We start from the raw sequence: 11,997 nt of genomic DNA, 5'->3' as shown, positions 1-11,997 counted from the left end.
GTTGATTTTCTCTAATTTTTGCTGTCCTTCATTAATTTTTGCTCTTGTGTTTGTTATTTATTTTCACCTTTGGGGTTAATTTGTTCTTTTTCTAGTTCTTGAATTGGAAATTAGAACATTAATTATCAACCTTTCTTCTAAAGCTATAAATTTTCCTCACAGCACAGCTTTACCTGTATCCTATCATGTTTGATACGTCATATTTTCACTATTGCTTCAAAATATTTCACAATTTCTCTTATGATTTACTATTGGAACTTTAGTTATTTAGAAGTGTGATGTTTAGATTCCAAGCACTTGGAGGCTTTCTAATAGTTTTCTTGACATTGAGTTATAATTTAATTCAAAGAGGACAAACTTGTATGATTTCAGTCCTTTGAAATTAGTTGAGATTTTATGGCCCAAGATATTGTCTATCTTGAATAATACATTTATTTAAGATTTTATTTTTAGGGGCTTCTGGGTAGCTCAGTTGTTAAGCATCTGCCTTTGGCTTGGGTCATGATCCCAGGGTCCTGGAATGGAGCCCTACATCTGGCTCCTGCTGAGTGGGAAGCCTCCTTCTCCCTCTCCCACTTCCCCTGCTTGTGTTTCCTCTCTTGCTGTTTTTTTCTCTGTTTCAATTAAATAAAATAAAATCTTTTTTTTAAAGTTTATTTTTAAGTTAAATAAAAGCCCCATGGGTCAAACTTGCAACCCTGAGATCAAGTGTCAAATGCTCCACCAGTGTAGCCAGCTAGCTGGCCCTATTTTTTTGTTAAGATTATATATATATATATATATATATTTATATATATATATATATATATTTATATATATAAAATATATATATATTTTAGATTTTATTTAACTATTTGAGAGAGTTTGTTATAAATATATATATATATTTTAGATTTTATTTAACTATTTGAGAGAGTTTGTTTTAGATTTTATTTAACTATTTGAGAGAGTATGTGAGAAAGAGAGCACAAGGAGGGGTTGCTGCAGAGGGAGAGGGAGAAGCAGGCTTCTTGCTGAGACCAGAGCTATATGTGGCCTCCATCCCAGGACCCTGAGATCATTGACCTGACTCAAACTCTTGAGTGACTGAGCCACCCAGGTGCCCGTGCAGTTGCCCCTATTTTGATTAATATTCTATGTGCACCTGGAAAGAACCTATATCCTACAGCTATTGGGTAAAATGCTATTATGTACGTGAATTAGAGCAGGTTGGTTCATCTTGTTGTTTGAACTGTGTGTCCCAGCTCAAGGATAGAGGAATTAACCACAGGGATGGAAGAGAGTCAAGTACAGGTCCTCACATAACAGTTACTTGATTTATGATGGAAGCTCTTTTCCAATTCAAGGGGGAAATGATGGCCTTTTCCTTAAAATGATGCTGGGTCAACAGGATATTCATATTTTAAAATTTTTTAAAAAGGGCTCTGGCACTACCCAGAGGACGAGTGACCCATCACAGATGGTAGAACATTTAAGCTTCTAAAAGAAAACATAGGCGAATATACTAATGAAAAAGCACTAATCCTAAGAGAAACAACAAATAAATTGGACGTCACTGAGAATCACTCTGGCTCATTATAAGCAACAGCAAGCCACGAGTGACAGAAGATTTCTGCAGTATCTTCAACCCCGTACATTTTCGGATATCCATCGACAGTACAGAACCATGCGCCACACCGAGGGCACATATCCAGAATAAATAAAGAACCTCTAGGAAACAGTAAGAAAATGGAGCCGGGTGTGAACCCAGGCAGCCGACACCAGAGCTAGGCTCCAGTCACCCATTTCCCCTGGCCTTGCCGAGACAGCTCCCGCCCGGTGTCCCTCTCCAAGACTCGCCGGGAACTCGCTCGGTCGTCCTTAAGCGGGGAGGCGGTGGGGAAGCTCTGGGCCGGGCTCCGCCCCGGGGGCTGCCTTTTCCTTAGAAGGCGAAGCCCCAAGCCTCGCCTCTTGCCGGGAGAGAGCCGCGCTGTGCGCTCCGCGCGCCCCTCGCCGCCGCCGCACCCCCAGGAGCGCAGAGCCCCGCGCACTCGCGCACCAGCCGGGCCCGGGCGAGGGGCGGGCGCGCGTCCTCGCGGCTCTGGATGGAAGGATCGAGGTCGGCGGAGACCACGGCCAGCAGGTCCTGAGGCCAGAGCCCCTCCCCGGCCCCGCGTCCGCGATATGCCGCGGGAGAGGTGAGCCGGGCGACCTCGCCGTGGGAACGGCGACGCCCGGGACAAACGGCGAGGACGGCGAGGCGCGAGGCCGGGTGTCCTCGGAGCGCGCGGCCGGGCCAGGTCGTGGCCGTCGCCTGTCACCCGCCGGCGCCTCCGCCGCCCGCGCACTCGTCTTCGAGCGCGGGCACGGCGTCCCCACGGCGTCTTGCCCTGTCCCCGCGGTCCTTCTTATCCCGGCAGCCGTGGGGATCTTTGGGATTTAACTTGGAAGCCGAAATAATGTGACACCATGTTTTCAAGATTTGGGGCTCCGAAACGAACGGCCCCTCGCAGTCGGCGGCAGCCTTTCCTCCCCGCGCGCCCCTTCCCCGGGCCCCCCGCCACCCTCCCCCCCCCCACCCCCGCGGGGCGACCTCCTCCCGGGGCTGGCTCCTGGCCGCCAGCCAGGCCGGGGCGCTGAGCTTGTCCCTCCGCAGGTGCCGCGCCCCTAGCCCGTGTCCCCGCCATGGAGGTGCTGCGGCGTTCCTCAGTCTTCGCCGCAGAAATCATGGACGCCTTTGACCGCTCGCCCACCGACAAGGAGCTGGTGGCCCAGGCCAAGGCGCTGGGCCGGGAGTTCGTGCACGCGCGGCTGCTGCGCGCTGGCCTCGCCTGGAGCGCGCCCGAGCGCGCCGCTCCCGCCCCCGGAGGCCGCCTGGCCGAGGTGTGCGCGGTGCTGCTGCGCCTGGGTGAGTGTGGGCCCTGGTGGCCTATGCCCTGGAGGTGCCTCTGCTGCTGGGCCTCAGTTTCCTTTACGGACAGAGAGGGGGCTGGCGGGGGGTGTTGGGGACAGCCTTGCGCAAGGCAGACCTACGCACTCGCCTCTTTATGCCTCAGGCTGCCCTGCCCACCCGACACAGAGCTAGCTCCTCCGTATGCCTGTTCAGCCCAGATTTCAGACCTTCTGGCCATAAAGACTAGAAAGCTCCAGGAAGAACACTGTTTCGGTGGTTAAACTTCCAGAGTGACCCTTGTACTGAGCTGGGCACAAAAATCCTTTGTGGGACCACGTGTCCCAGTGTTTATTTTGGAAAGTAGTTCTTTGTAGCTCCTGCCTGAAATCCCACAGCTCTTTCCTCTTGATGTAGATGCCTGGCAGGGCTCCCTCTGGAAATTTGGTGCCCCACAAGGGTCAAAGCCACCAAGGATCTGGGCAGCCAAAATCCCACCTGGCCATCTGGTCATGCTTAGACACCTGGGAGTACTTGGTTGAAGTGGGGTCCCACACAGCACAGTGACTGTTTCCATCTTCTCCAGGGTCTAGACGCCAGAGGGCTGGGGCCGGTCACCACCAGGGCCGAGGTTGCTCACTCTGGAACTGGTTGTTGGGAGTGGGGAGCAAAGATGGAGCCCTGATGGGGTGGCTCTTCATGCAGAGTGTGGAGAAAGGCTGGCCCAGGATTTGGGGTTGGAGGGGGTCCTCAGAGAAAGGGGACAGACACCCTGCCTCTTAGGCTGACACCAGTGTCTGCTGGTCCCAGTTTTGTGTGGCCCCTGAGAGCAGGGCTGTGCAGACCCAGCTGCCCCAGTGTGGGGCAGGGGAATTGGCAGACTCCATGGGCAGTGTAGAAGATTGCCAGGAGACGTGGTAGCCCACCTGGGCCCCAGGGGAGGGGAGTGGTTCCTAGATGTGGAGAACCAGTGGGGTTTGGGGAATCAGGCAGGGATCCAGAGGACCTGGACTCCCATGAGGTCAGCCTCCATTTGCTGTTTTTTCAGCGGGGGTATGGGGATGGTACTGGGGAAACATTCTAGAGGGCCCTGGAGAAGATGGTTCTGTGGTCTCCCAAGAACGTCCCCCTGACTCCTAGGGTAGCCAGAAGGAAGTCTTGCCTCTGTCCTGGCCTGTTCTGCCACTCTTCCCACTCTTCTCTGTCTCCTTGTGTGCCCGGGAGCTGGTGCTGCCTCTGCCTGGGCCCAGAGTCTCTGCTTCGGGCTCTGCTGTTCTGACCAGGCTGGTTTCTGTAGCCTCAGTCCCCCATGTCCCACTCTGAGAGCCCCAATGCTCCGGGCCCAGTCTTGGGGAGCAGGGGCTAGCCAGGTGCCCAGCACCAGCCCTCTCAGGAGCAGGGTTCTTCCCCCATGTCAGGCTCTGCCCAGTCCCTGGGACTGGGCCCTCGCAGATAGCTAAGGAGGGGGAGGCCTCGGATCCCCAGAGTTCTTGCCTTCCTGCTGCGCTCAGCTCTTAGACTGCTCGGCATGAGCCCTTTCATGCCTGGCGCTGTCTCCCTGCCCCCACAGCATGCTCCTAGCCCTCCCAACCCCACGCCAGCCCAGACACCCAGCTCCTGGGGCAGCAGCACACAGGAAGAAGCCGGGGTCGCGTCCCCATGGTCGGTCTCTTGGGCCGCAAGATCTGCATGTGGGAACAGCCAGGCCTGCCCTGGGAATTTCCATGCCATCCACCCCGGTCCCCACCGCCCCCTTGTCTCAATGGTTTCTGCTCTGCATCCAGATCTCGTTTAATTAGATGGAGTGCAGCTGGCCCCAGGGACGATGCAGATGCCCTTATCGGTGCACGCTGTCCTGTCCACAGCCTTTCCCTGTTTGCTTTGGCTGCATAAGTGCCCGGGCTGGGGGACACCCAGTCCGCGGGCTGCATGGAATTCCCGGCACCTCGCTGCCAGGGGTGCTGCAGTGAGCGCGGGCAGCAGGCGGGGCCGCTGAGAGGGCATTTCCTCTGCCGAGTGTGGCCGCCCACCCTGACACACCCACTTGGCACCGAGAGCCCAGGTTTGAACCTGGGTGGTGCTAGTGGCCCTGGGCAGGCGAAGGCTTAGCTTCTGGGTTCACAGACCCATGCTGGGGGGTGGGGCTGAGTGAGGACGCCCCCCAGAGGCAGCAGCCAGGGGCCTCACCTGTGTGGGGTCGCTGGCATAAGCCTCTACCCATGTGGGGCTCTGGCTGCCTGCCCAGTCCGCCTGCCGCCCGGGCAGCTCGCTGTGGGCCATGAGTCACCCATCAGGCATGGCCCTTGCTCCTCCTCGGGATTCCCGCCCCACCGGCCCAGCCGGCTTGGCCCTGGGTGGGGGTGAGGGGTGGCTGGCTTGTCAGAAGGGGCAGGCCGCAGAGGCAGGTCTGGGGGTGCCCACAGTACCTCCTTGGTCTTCTTATCCCCAGGGGCCATGGTGGGGTCAAGTGGAGGTGGGAATTTGACAGGCTGATGGGGGTGGTCGGCAGTCAGTCCTGTTCAGTGCCAGTTGTGGCCATGGGCCAATGAGCAGCGGGCTGGTGCCAGGCTTGTGTGCCCGTGGGGATGGGGTCAGGCAGGCCTGACCACCTCTGACCCCCCTGCGTGACTGCCCAGGGGACGAGCTGGAGCTGATTCGGCCTAGCGTCTACCGCAACGTTGCCCGTCAACTGAACATCTCCCTGCAATCTGAGACCGTGGTGACTGACGCCTTCCTGGCTGTGGCGTCCCAGATCTTCTCTGGAGGTAGGCCTGGGCCCCCATGCTGCTGTAGGCCCGGGTCTGTGGGCTGGCGCAGGGCCTTGGGCACTGGGAGGGTGCAGCAAGTAGCCCCCACAGGTCCCAGGGCCACCATACTGCTGTACAAACCTGCACAGAAGCTTGACCCGAACAGTGCTGTGTGGTGCTTCCCTGGGTTCTGAGGATGGGGGTGTCTGCGGGGCAGCTGGCCTCAGGCCTCTCATGTGGCTCTGGCCGGTATTAGCTGGGGTGCGGAGGACTGGGGTCTTCCTGGGGGTGCCTGGGTGGGCTGGTCAGAGGGCCAGTTTCCTTCAGAGTGTCCTAACAGTCCTGACCTGGGTCCTAGGGACCCTGTGAGGATGACCCGGGACGGCGCCTCAAGGAGGAGGCAGCGGTGGGGGGCCCAGCGGGCATTTGAGGCTGGTGGCCACCTTTAGCCCTCCCTGGGCTCCTGTGTTCTGGGCCTGACGCTGGTGTGTGGGTGGCCGTGTCTGTCTCGAGGCTGTTGGGCGGCTGGTTTATGAGCCGAGGTCTGGCTTTAAAAGGAAGGCTTCCGCTCTGGGCTGTTGGTGGTTGGGACGGAGCCGGGAGGCCGGGCGAGGCCCGCGGTGGTGGCAGGTATGCACGCAGGGGACAGGACCGAGGCCCAACACTGAGCACCCTTCCCACCAACCTGGCCTTGCTCAGTGCGGGTTCAGGCCCGAGAGCTTCTGAAAGGCTCTGGGCTCTGGGAGGAAGGCCTTGGGGCGGGGGAGGGGTGGGGATGATGGACACAGGCCACCACAGCTCAATCCACTTGTGGAGGTCAGTGATTTTCCTTTGAGATAGGGCAGAATATTTCCCTTCACGTTCAAGCATCAGTGTCCGCAGGCCTGCCCCATGTGGGTGCCACCCTTCTCCTCCGACAGCCTGCACTCCTGTGCCTGCCCCTCTGGGGCTCTGGGGCAGCTGCTCCCTCACGGGCTGTGTGACCTGCAGCTGGTTTCTTAATATCTCTGAACCCAGAACCGCCTGAAAACGGAGGAGGAGCAGGGCTCTCTGGAGCGTGGGGTCCCAGATCCACCCCTCTGTTGTGACCTGGCTCTCAGACCAGCCCCTCACCAGCTGTGGCTGCCCCTCCCACCCTCCCACCTGCTGCTTGGCCAGCCTCCCTTTCGCTCCTCCTCGTCCACCCTGCTTTCTCCGGAGTCAGCCCAGCCACAAGGTGCTCGCTGCCCTTGGTCCCTGTCTTCCCGCGGTCCCTCCCAGACCACACACTGACCCTCACGCTACCCCTTGTGCCCCGTCTTCCTCAGGACAGGCCCTCCGGGCTCTGGTGGGTGATGGGGCAGCTTGAGGACTGCGGGTGGGGATCTGTGGAGGCGTCTGTGTGCTCCTGGCGGAGGCAGCGGCCACCAGCGTGGCTCCTGGCAGCGGCCACCCGGCTCAGCTCCCTTCGGGGGAAACACGGATCTTTCCCTCCTTGATGAAAAGTTGGCAGGAGTGGTTTTTTTTTTTTTTTTTTCTTATTACAAGAGCAAAATATTTTACCACAGAAAGGTCAGAAAATGCAAAAGATAAACAAGTCTTAGAAACCAATACTAAAAATGAGCAAAGGATCAGAAGAGCAGACACGCGGCTGGCCTGGAGCCCACGAGAAGCCTGCTCTCTGCCGTGGGGGAGACGCGCTGCAGAACCACTGTGAGCCAGTGCCGCGGACCCCCAGTGGCAGGATTGGTGCTATGAGCGCAGGCTTGGGCAGGGTGTGACCAGTGGCACCCAGGTGGTGTGGCTGCTTCGCAGGGCTGCCCACCCCCGGGTATCGCCATGAGGGGTGGACGCTCATGCATACACATGCTGCCCAGACGCCATGAGTGTGTCCCTCAGAGGAGCCATGGCGCAGGCAGCCCGTAGCCGTCGGCTAGCGGACACGTGCGCCCCATGTGGACACCCGCGACTGCGTGGATGGACCCTGTGGACCTCATGTCTGGTGCGGGGAGCCCGAGTCACTGTGGAGCGCTGGCCGGAGCCCTTTCCTAGCAAACACCGGGAGTGGGGAATCCACAGGCCCAGGGAACCGAGGTGTGGCTGTCGGGCCCGGGAAGGGGCCCAACGGCAGGTAGGTGGGCGCGGCCGCACTGGAACTTAGGGGAACTGCTTACCGGTTTATGGCACTGAGATCATCTCTCCATGAGAAATTAAGCACAGAAGACCCCGAGGAGACCACGTGTGCAGCCCCTTCCAGACCTTCAAGGGTCAAGGCCATGTGGAGCTGGCTGTCCTCTCGTGGGACTGTGAGGCCCCTCTCCGGGTAGCATTTGGCTGGGGAAGCATGAGGCAAGACACGGTCACTGTGACTTGGGGCCCTGATAGCCCAGCCTGTGGAGGTGGGGAGAGTGGACGTAGGACCTCAGTGGAGGGAAGGCGCCCTTGGGGCCAGGGGTACAGCTGAGATCTCAGACTTGGATTTTTTTAACGTAAGCTCTACACCCAGTGTGGGACTCAAACTCACACCCCTGAGATCGGGAGTCATGCTCCCCTGACTGGGAGTCAGCCAGGCTGTGCTCCGTAACTTGGATTTATTTTGAAAGAGATGGAAAGTGGGGCGCCTGGGTGGCTCAGTGGGTTAAGCCTCTGCCTTCGGCTCAGGTCATGATCTCAGGGTCCTGGGATTGAGTCCCGAGTCGGGCTCTCTGCTCAGTGGGGAGCCTGCTTCCTCCTCTCTTTCTGCCTGCCTCTGCCTACTTGTGACCTTTCTCTTTGTCAAATAAATAAATAAATTCTTTTAAAATAAAGAGAGAGAGATGGAAAGTAACAGTCACAGGAGGGTTTAGGCAGGAGAGGGATGGGATCCAATTTATGGGTTTTAAAATTTTTCTTGTCACAGTGATGGAGCTTACCTGACCATGAGGCATTGTGATGTGTGGGAACACTGCTGTCCATCTGCCCCATTTCACATCCCCGGAAAGACACCTGAAGCCCTCTCGGCACTCACTCTGCACCCCCTCCCCCTTTCCGGACGGTTCATGTCCATGGACTCACACAGCACGGGGGCCTTTTGAGACTGCTGCTCCCACTGAGCGCTGTGTTTCCGACACCGCCCCCCCCCCCCGCCGTGGCAGTATCAGGGCTCCATCCCTTTCCGGGGCTCAGTCCCAGTCCCTAGTTTGGAGCCCTTTGCTTTTCTTTTCGCCGTTGGGTGTTTGTCGCTTCCATCTTTTGGCCGGTATGAAGAAGGCCCCCGTGAGCGCGGGGGAGCCAGTTTTATGGGAGCTGTAGAGGCTCTGGATGCGTGGGAGGGTGCATGGAGGGGCAGGGGCACCCTCTGCCCACACTGCCACCTCCTCGGGCTCCTGTCCTGCCAGGACCGCGTGCACGGGTGGCCTCTCACGGACCCTGCAGGCGCCTTGGCCTGTTTGTCTCAGCAGACGACACGGCGCAGACTGCGGTGACGTGAAGCTTTCATTTGATAGATTTCCATCTCTTCCTGCTTTTCTCTGACTTTTCTTGGGTTATTCGTGAGGGCAGACATTTTTCAGAGGTTTGATGCATTTGTAGTTTTCCTTCTGTGAAGCCACTGTTTCTTCTGTGCTCATATTTCTTCAGAAATGTTTCTCTTTGTTCTCGCGGGCTCGTGAGCTCTCCTTGCACACGAAGGAGGCTCGTGCCCCAGCATCGGCAGGTGGCCTCCCCACACTGGCCTTTGCCTCTTCTTGCTGGGCGGGCTCCACCGGGGTTCTGCTTCCCAGTGGCTGTAGGTCTGGGGCAGGCCGTGCGCTCACGGGCCTCAGCTTCTCTATGCAGACTGTCCTGCTGCCCTCACCTGGCCCCTCCGAACACACAGGCCAGGGGCTCCCTCTGTTGTCAGTCGGTCACCCCCACCCTTAGCCTCAGTTTCCTGTTTCCTGGACGGCCTTGCTGCCTGCTCACTTCCTCCAGGGGACTGGGGGCTGGGCTAGGCTGGCCTGGGCCCTGGCACAGGTGCTCAGGTGAGGGCGGCAGGACTGACCCTAGGCTGGTGCCGGGTGTGGGGAGGGGCAGGGGAGGGGGGCCCAAGTCTTAGGCCCTTTGTGTGACCCTGAGGGGTGGACTGGAGCCTGGGTTTGGGTGGCCTTCTGCTCACCGGCATCTGTCTCTCTCCTCGCAGGCATCACATGGGGCAAGGTGGTGTCCCTGTACTCAGTGGCGGCAGGGCTGGCCATCGACTGTGTGCGGCAGGCCCAGCCCGCCATGGTCCATGCACTTGTCGACTGCCTTGGAGAATTTGTGCGCAAGACCCTGGCGCCCTGGCTTCGAAGGCGTGGTGGATGGGTGAGGGGGACCTGCGTTACCCAGTGGGGGCTGGGGGCGGCAAGGGGTTAGGGGAGGTGGGAGGGCCAGGGCGGCTCCTGCTGCCCAGCTCCAGCGCCGACCTGTCCTCTGCTTCCTCCATGCCCCGGGCCATGGGCACCTTAGCCCATGAGAGGGGAAGTCCTGACCCTGCCCAGAGCATCCTCACCGCACCCCCTCCCAGCTACACTCTGATGCTGGGGGAGACCAGCCCAGCCCATGGGGGTGGGTGCGTGGGTCTTACCCACCATGGGCTCTGTGCCCCCAGCTGCCCTCTTGGCCCCGACCAGGCCCCCCCGCAGAGATGTCAGTTCTCTCCTCTGTAATGGATGGTGGACCAGGGTGTGTGGGGCTCGCTGGCTGGGATGACAGAGCTCAGCAATCTGCTGAGGTTGGGGCCAAAGGCTGAGGTTGGGCGGTGGCTGGGGCTGCAGTGTCCTCTGAAGCTGGCATTGGTGGGGATGGGATTGCCTTCAGGATGACCTGTGGCTGTGGCCGTTCGTTAGCAGAGAGACCCTGGGGCCTCTGTCCCCCCACATCCTCTCCTCTCCGTGGAGGCAAGGACGTTGCTTGACACCACAGTCAATGTCCAGACTGTAGAGAAAAAATTTTATTTCTCAGCAGGAATAGAAAGGAATGAGGAATGGCTATTCATTGGGCTTCTGGAAATCTTGGTTCCCACTCCTGTTCTGAGAGAGAGTGCAGCTGGATCGGTCGGTTCCTGGTACCCCAGGCTCCACCGTGCCGAGGCAGAAAGACACGGGGTGTTTGTGGCTCCATGGGCAGTAGGGAGGTGGCCATGTTGGGAGCTAGCTCCTGGCCTGGAGACGGTGGTGGAGGCCCCAGTGGGGCAGTGTCCATCTGCCACCCTCTGCCCACCTCGAGCTCCCTTCCCCCTCCCATGGTCCAGAGCAGACCACAGACCTTCCCTGACACCCTCAGGCACCCCCTTGTGGTAGTCGGCTGACGTCTCATGCAAGGTGCTCTGTTCTCTAACCATGTCCTCTTGCCTCCCAGACCGATGTCCTCAAGTGTGTGGTCAGCACGGAGCCTGGCTTCCGCTCCCATTGGCTCGTGGCTGCACTCTGCAGCTTCGGTCGCTTCTTGAAGGCCGCCTTCTTCCTGCTGTTGCCAGAGAGATGAGCTGCTGCCTCAGGCACAGGCTGGAGCCAGGCACTCTGACCCAGGAGGCCCTGGGCCCTGGAGAGCACCCATGTCCTCCTCGACCAGACTGGGAAGACTCCGACACTCAGAGCCCTGCCTTCATGCTGGAGGCCCTGCCCTGAGCCCCTCGCCCTCAGACCCAGGCTCTCTGGAAGGGGCAGCAGAGGGGGCCTCCCTGGCCTGGAGCTGGGCTTCAGTGCCTCCCCTGTTGCTCCCCTTCTCTTGGAAATTCTGCTTGTCCTCTTTCTGGAGCCAGAAAATCAGGGTCACCTCCTGGGTCCAAAAGGAAGGGAGCTGAGAACACTAGGCTCCACTTGATGCCTGGGTCTCCTCTGTGAAGGGGGACCATGTCAGGACATGAGCTGGCCTTGGTCCTTGTGGGGAGTGGGCCCTGCTCATTCAGTCATAAGGTGTCACTGGCCTGGCCAAGGCTGGAGGAGCCATGGGGTCTTACTGACCTTGAAGACAGGGCATAAAGTTTATGTGCTGGTTGCTTAATCTGTTTCTGGAGGGAGCAGTGTGTCCCCCTCCCATGGCAGGATCCTTGTGTGGCAGGGACCAGGGGCACGGGGCTCCAAGCCAGCACACTGACCTGAGTGCACGAGCCCATAAACAGAAAGGTTGGTGTGTGTGTTGAATTCCAATAAAGTTTCACGACCATGGAGGGGTGACACATCTTTGTGCCTGTTGTCATGCTGCTGCCCAGGGGCCACACAGAGCCAGTGAGCCCAGGAGTGTCCCAGTGTCTTCCCTGATGAGGGGTCTGCTGCCTTCTCCACAATGGGGAGCTCACACGCACAGCGTCATGGGTATACGCTCCTAGTTTCACTCGTGCACATGCACCGGTAACGAGTGGCGGTTGCTCAGCTGTCCTGCCCAGCACGTGTGCACAGTCCA

General features: G+C 58.6%; 1 protein-coding gene across 3 annotated transcripts; it reads left to right on the top strand.

Annotated features, from left to right (window-relative positions):
* Window positions 1-1,920: 1,920 nt before the first annotated feature.
* BOK (BCL2 family apoptosis regulator BOK) lies at window positions 1,921-11,773 on the top strand. Of its 3 annotated transcripts, XM_004743797.3 has the most exons (6): window positions 1,921-2,177; window positions 2,636-2,887; window positions 5,506-5,634; window positions 7,473-7,726; window positions 9,755-9,918; window positions 10,954-11,773. In XM_004743797.3, the coding sequence occupies exons 2-6, from the start codon at window positions 2,665-2,667 to the stop codon at window positions 11,042-11,044; spliced, it is 861 nt and encodes a 286-aa protein (XP_004743854.1). In that variant the 5' UTR covers window positions 1,921-2,177; window positions 2,636-2,664; the 3' UTR covers window positions 11,045-11,773. The 3 variants fall into 3 exon arrangements, with proteins under 3 accessions (XP_004743854.1, XP_004743855.1, XP_044922655.1); XM_004743798.3 differs by lacking the exon at window positions 7,473-7,726 and having other exon boundaries at window positions 1,931-2,177; XM_045066720.1 differs by lacking the exons at window positions 1,921-2,177; window positions 2,636-2,887 and adding an exon at window positions 2,907-5,342.
* The last annotated feature ends 224 nt before the right edge of the window (window positions 11,774-11,997 follow it).

The sequence above is a fragment of the Mustela putorius genome, unplaced genomic scaffold, assembly GCF_011764305.1.
Source record: "Mustela putorius furo isolate JIRA1106 unplaced genomic scaffold, ASM1176430v1.1 tig00003869_pilon_pilon_pilon, whole genome shotgun sequence".
NCBI classification, from domain to species: Eukaryota; Metazoa; Chordata; class Mammalia; order Carnivora; family Mustelidae; genus Mustela; species Mustela putorius.
Note: the sequence above shows the minus strand (reverse complement) of the source record. Positions and strands in the feature narration are given on the sequence as shown.

Coding starts and splice junctions, on each gene's coding strand:
- BOK (XM_004743797.3), top strand. CDS start 2,665: ATGGAGGTGCTGCGGCGTTCCTCAGTCTTCGCCGCAGAAATCATGGAC. Junction 2,888..5,505: donor CGCGGTGCTGCTGCGCCTGG/GTGAGTGTGGGC, acceptor GTGACTGCCCAG/GGGACGAGCTGGAGCTGATT. Junction 5,635..7,472: donor GTCCCAGATCTTCTCTGGAG/GTAGGCCTGGGC, acceptor CATGCTGCCCAG/ACGCCATGAGTGTGTCCCTC.